Below are 3975 nucleotides of genomic sequence, written 5' to 3'. Positions count from 1 at the left end.
TAGTTTTGAATCACTCATACCCATCAAGTGGTCAGTTGATTATCATGCCAATGCCGATGGACGAGTGGTGAAGGCCCCCTTCTTCTCAAATGGTTCAATTTATTTATATTAGTTAAAGCACGAGCATTTTTTAGCAAATTACCAGGGGAAGCTTTACCCTAGAAACAGTCTAGCATTGGTTCGAGTAAACACGTTAGTTTAGTGGCTTCCTCAATAATTCAGCCAAGTCGGTCACAATGATCGTATTCGTTCAATTCGTTGTTAAGTCACCGGAACTTCCATTACTGGCTTATCTCCACATGATCTTGTTACTAGGGTTTTTTTAAATCTTTATGGGACTGCACATAGATTATTTATTTAGCTCTCTGCAGCATGCAGATAAGACATCTCTCTCTCTCACGTTCATACATGCACAATTTGAAAGGCCAAACAGAGCGTGATGCTACTTTGTATCGAATCACATTAACTTGAATTGCGAACATCGATCTACAGCAATCACTGAGCCTGTATGAGACCGGCATGTGTGTAAGCATGGTGTTGAAGATAAGACATGGAATGGAACCATGGGTTAACAATACATTGATTAGAGAACTTGGCAGAATGTAGATGGAGCGGTAAAAATTTGTACGGGCGGGTGAAATTTCACCCGCCCGACAAAACAACCATCAAACAGGGTGATTTTTCACCCGTTTAATGTAAAAAGGAGCGGGTGAAATTTCACCCGCTCGACAATGCTTTCACAAACGTCCTCCCTTCGCAGCTTCTTCTCCCTCGCATTCTTGCCTTCTTACCGTCGCACCAGAGGCGTCGCCCCTCTCATCGTTGCTCCTCCGCCATCTCCGCTGGCAACATCGCCGCTCCGCCGTCACTGCTCCGCTCCTCCACCGTTTCGCCAACCCACAGTCACCGCCAAGTAAGATTTCGTTGTCTCCCTCTGCTCAAGAAACGCCCAAATTTTTTTTCTCTGTCTCTTTTGCTCTCGTTTTCTCCCTTTCTCTCTTGCGATATATTTGGAGGTTCGTCAACGCCACATCGTCGTTCCGCCCAAGGAACGCCCAAATTTTTTTTCCCTGTCTCTCTTCTCTTGCTCCTCGTTGTCTCCCCGTCTCTCTTGCTTTAGTTGTCTCCCTGTTTCTCTCACTCTCGTTGTCTGATTTTTCTCCTCTTTGGAGTTGGGGATTTGCGTTTTGATTTTCTTAGTAGGGTATTCGGGATTATGTGCAGCGGTCATTGTTCATTTACGTTTTCCTTGCTCATTATTGGGATTACGTTTTCCTTGCTCAATCCATTCGTTTAATCTCTGCATATTAGATCAGTTCTGATTTTATGTATCGTTGCATCTTAGAAGCAGTTTTACATTCCCAAGTTGAGTGCATTATTCATTATTTCCTCGTTTCTGCAACAACCCTTTCTTCATTATTTTTGACGTATTGTTTCTCCCAGTTGAGTGAATTATTCATTTTTATGCAAGCGTACCATTTTTTTTCCCTTTCTTCCTGTCTACTGGGAAATGCCACAACGGTGGACAACTGGGATCGTTGCATCTTCTTAATTTATAGAAATTATGAGATCTGCCTCAGGTTTGCTCAAGATGAGTTTTTTTTTTTTTTATTGCCTTCCATGACCTAGGTATTCTGAAGAACAATATCAGTGATTACAGTTATGTATCGTTGCATCTTCTTAATTTATAGAAATTATGAGATCTGCCTCAGGTTTGCTCAAGATGAGATTTTTTTTTTTTATTGCCTTCAATGAAGAGCCTGGCCTAGGTATTCTGAACAGTAACTTACAGTTTTCTGAGTCACTGGCGTTCACACCAACAACCTCCAATGATTATCAATCATGAGAAATATTAGATTTGGATGATTTCAACATCGAAAAAGCGATCAAGAATACAAAGTATGTACTAGAAAAGCCAAATAGAAGTATAGATCATCTCTGCTTCTGCAAAGGCTTGGAGTGCAGTAACCCCACAGTCTCAGCAGAGCAGCTTCCTGGTAGCTCATGTTTGTGGCCACTGAACTGAGAGTGAACAGCTGCACATTCACTTACTTTTATTCTCAATGAAGTGGCTAGAGGCATCTACTTTTATGTATTGCCGACCTGAAAATGAAGTGGCTAAAGGAGGCGTCTGCTTTCATGTATTGCCAATTTGCTTTTTGTTACATATATCATGTGAATGGTCGTCTCTTTAATGAACTGGTTGTATGGTGATTTGTTTTGGCATGATTCATGAAGAAATATATGGGTTCTGCAGTCCATTTTTTGTTTGTTGGTTTTGGCTTGGTGGTGGTTCCATGAGGTGATGATCTTTCTCGTTTGGTGGTGCATCATTTTGCAGGTTAAATTTTTCCTGTGCATCAAACAGGGTTAAATTTACCACGTTAAATTTTTCATGTTCATCAAACAGGGTTAAATTTACCACGTTAAATTTCACCCGACAATCAAACAGGGCCTCGTTTTGGAAGAGGGTGAAATTTCATCCACTAAATTTTTCTAGAAAAATTTACCATGATAAAATTACCGCGTTAAATTTCACCCGCCCATCAAACAGGCCCTAAGGAAAACAAGCCGAGGGTGGAACATTCCCCACAAAAGTATATATGAAGAGAACATCTGTTGTGCAACCAAATCCAACACTGTCGCATATGCTCCTCCCTCCCATGCTTCACCCCTCTCAGTATATGCAGTACTTGTATGCTTAAGAAGGAAAAAGAAAGAGAAAGATTTGCAAATGCAAAGTATAACGATTGCCGCTGAACTCTTTTAAGCAGTTTTATACGACAAGCAAACACATAGAGATTGACCTTCATTTTTGTTCGAGAAAAATTGGCTAAAGGAGATTTGAAAATTCAATACATCTCTTCCAAAGATCAGATTGCTGATATTTTAACTAAGCCACTTAGTAAGCAGCACCATTATCAAATAATTAACAAGCTCAATCTTATTGTTGGAGCATTGAGCTTGCGGGGGGATGTTAACAGAAACACCAAGAAGGCTCTCAATGTAAATTATTTGAAAGATGAAAAGTCATATCTCTTGAGAGATGAAAAGTCATGTCTATTGGAAGATGAAAAGTCATGTCTCTTGAAAGATGAAAAATCATGTCTTTTGAGTGATGAAAAGTCATGTATGTTGAAAGATGAAACGTCATATCTTTTGGAAACTAGAGACCCCTTATGTAACTCCTTTATATAAATGAGCCTCTCCACCAAAGAAAGGCAAACAAGAAATGATAGAGTAGTGGATGTAGGCCTATTGGTTGAACCACTTTAAAATTTCATGTCCCTTTAATTATTTATTCATTTTGATTTTTTACAGGGATCTTGGTTGCAGTTTGATTGAGATGACTGGGGTTGTTCATGAATTTGTTGGTGGAGATGGCTCTCATCCTCGGTCAAAGGCTATTTACTCAAAGTTGGACGAAATGGCAAGTGAGTTGAAGTTAGCGGGATACGTGCCCAATACATCAGAAGTGTTGCTTGATCTTGGGGAAGAAGAAAAGGAGGATGCACTTCATCGCCACAGTGAGAAGTTGGCACTGGATTTTAGCCTTATCATTTTAGGTCCAGGGACAACCATCAGAATTGTGAAGAACCTACGGATGTGTCCCCACTGCCATTCTGCCATCAAGATCATATCAAAACTGTACGGCAGGAAAGTGGTCATCAGGGACCGCACTCGTTTTCACCATTTCGATGATGGTTTCTGTTCTTGTAAAGATTTTTGGTGATAGTTTTGAATCACTCATACCCATCAAGTGGTCAGTTGATTATCATGCCAATGCCGATGGACGAGTGGTGAAGGCCCCCTTCTTCTCAAATGGTTCAATTTATTTATATTAGTTAAAGCACGAGCATTTTTTAGCAAATTACCAGGGGAAGCTTTACCCTAGAAACAGTCTAGCATTGGTTCGAGTAAACACGTTAGTTTAGTGGCTTCCTCAATAATTCAGCCAAGTCGGTCACAATGATC

The 3975-nt window shown here is 40.4% G+C and overlaps 1 protein-coding gene and 1 long non-coding RNA gene across 2 annotated transcripts; both read left to right on the top strand.

Moving 5' to 3' along the window:
- The first annotated feature begins 789 nt into the window (after positions 1-789).
- LOC126410175 (uncharacterized) lies at positions 790-2259 on the top strand. Its single transcript, XR_007573710.1, has 2 exons — positions 790-913; positions 1758-2259. It is a non-coding gene; the product is annotated as an uncharacterized LOC126410175 (long non-coding RNA).
- A 939-nt stretch (positions 2260-3198) lies between these two features.
- LOC116255907 (pentatricopeptide repeat-containing protein At5g48910-like) lies at positions 3199-3733 on the top strand. Its single transcript, XM_031631991.1, has 2 exons — positions 3199-3221; positions 3322-3733. Exons 1-2 carry the CDS (start codon positions 3199-3201, stop codon positions 3731-3733), a joined length of 435 nt encoding a protein of 144 aa, XP_031487851.1.
- The last annotated feature ends 242 nt before the right edge of the window (positions 3734-3975 follow it).

This window comes from Nymphaea colorata, chromosome 6 (assembly GCF_008831285.2).
Source record: "Nymphaea colorata isolate Beijing-Zhang1983 chromosome 6, ASM883128v2, whole genome shotgun sequence".
NCBI lineage: Eukaryota > Viridiplantae > Streptophyta > Magnoliopsida > Nymphaeales > Nymphaeaceae > Nymphaea > Nymphaea colorata.
The sequence above is the reverse complement of the archived record's forward strand: the minus strand, read 5'-3'. Positions and strand labels throughout refer to the sequence as shown.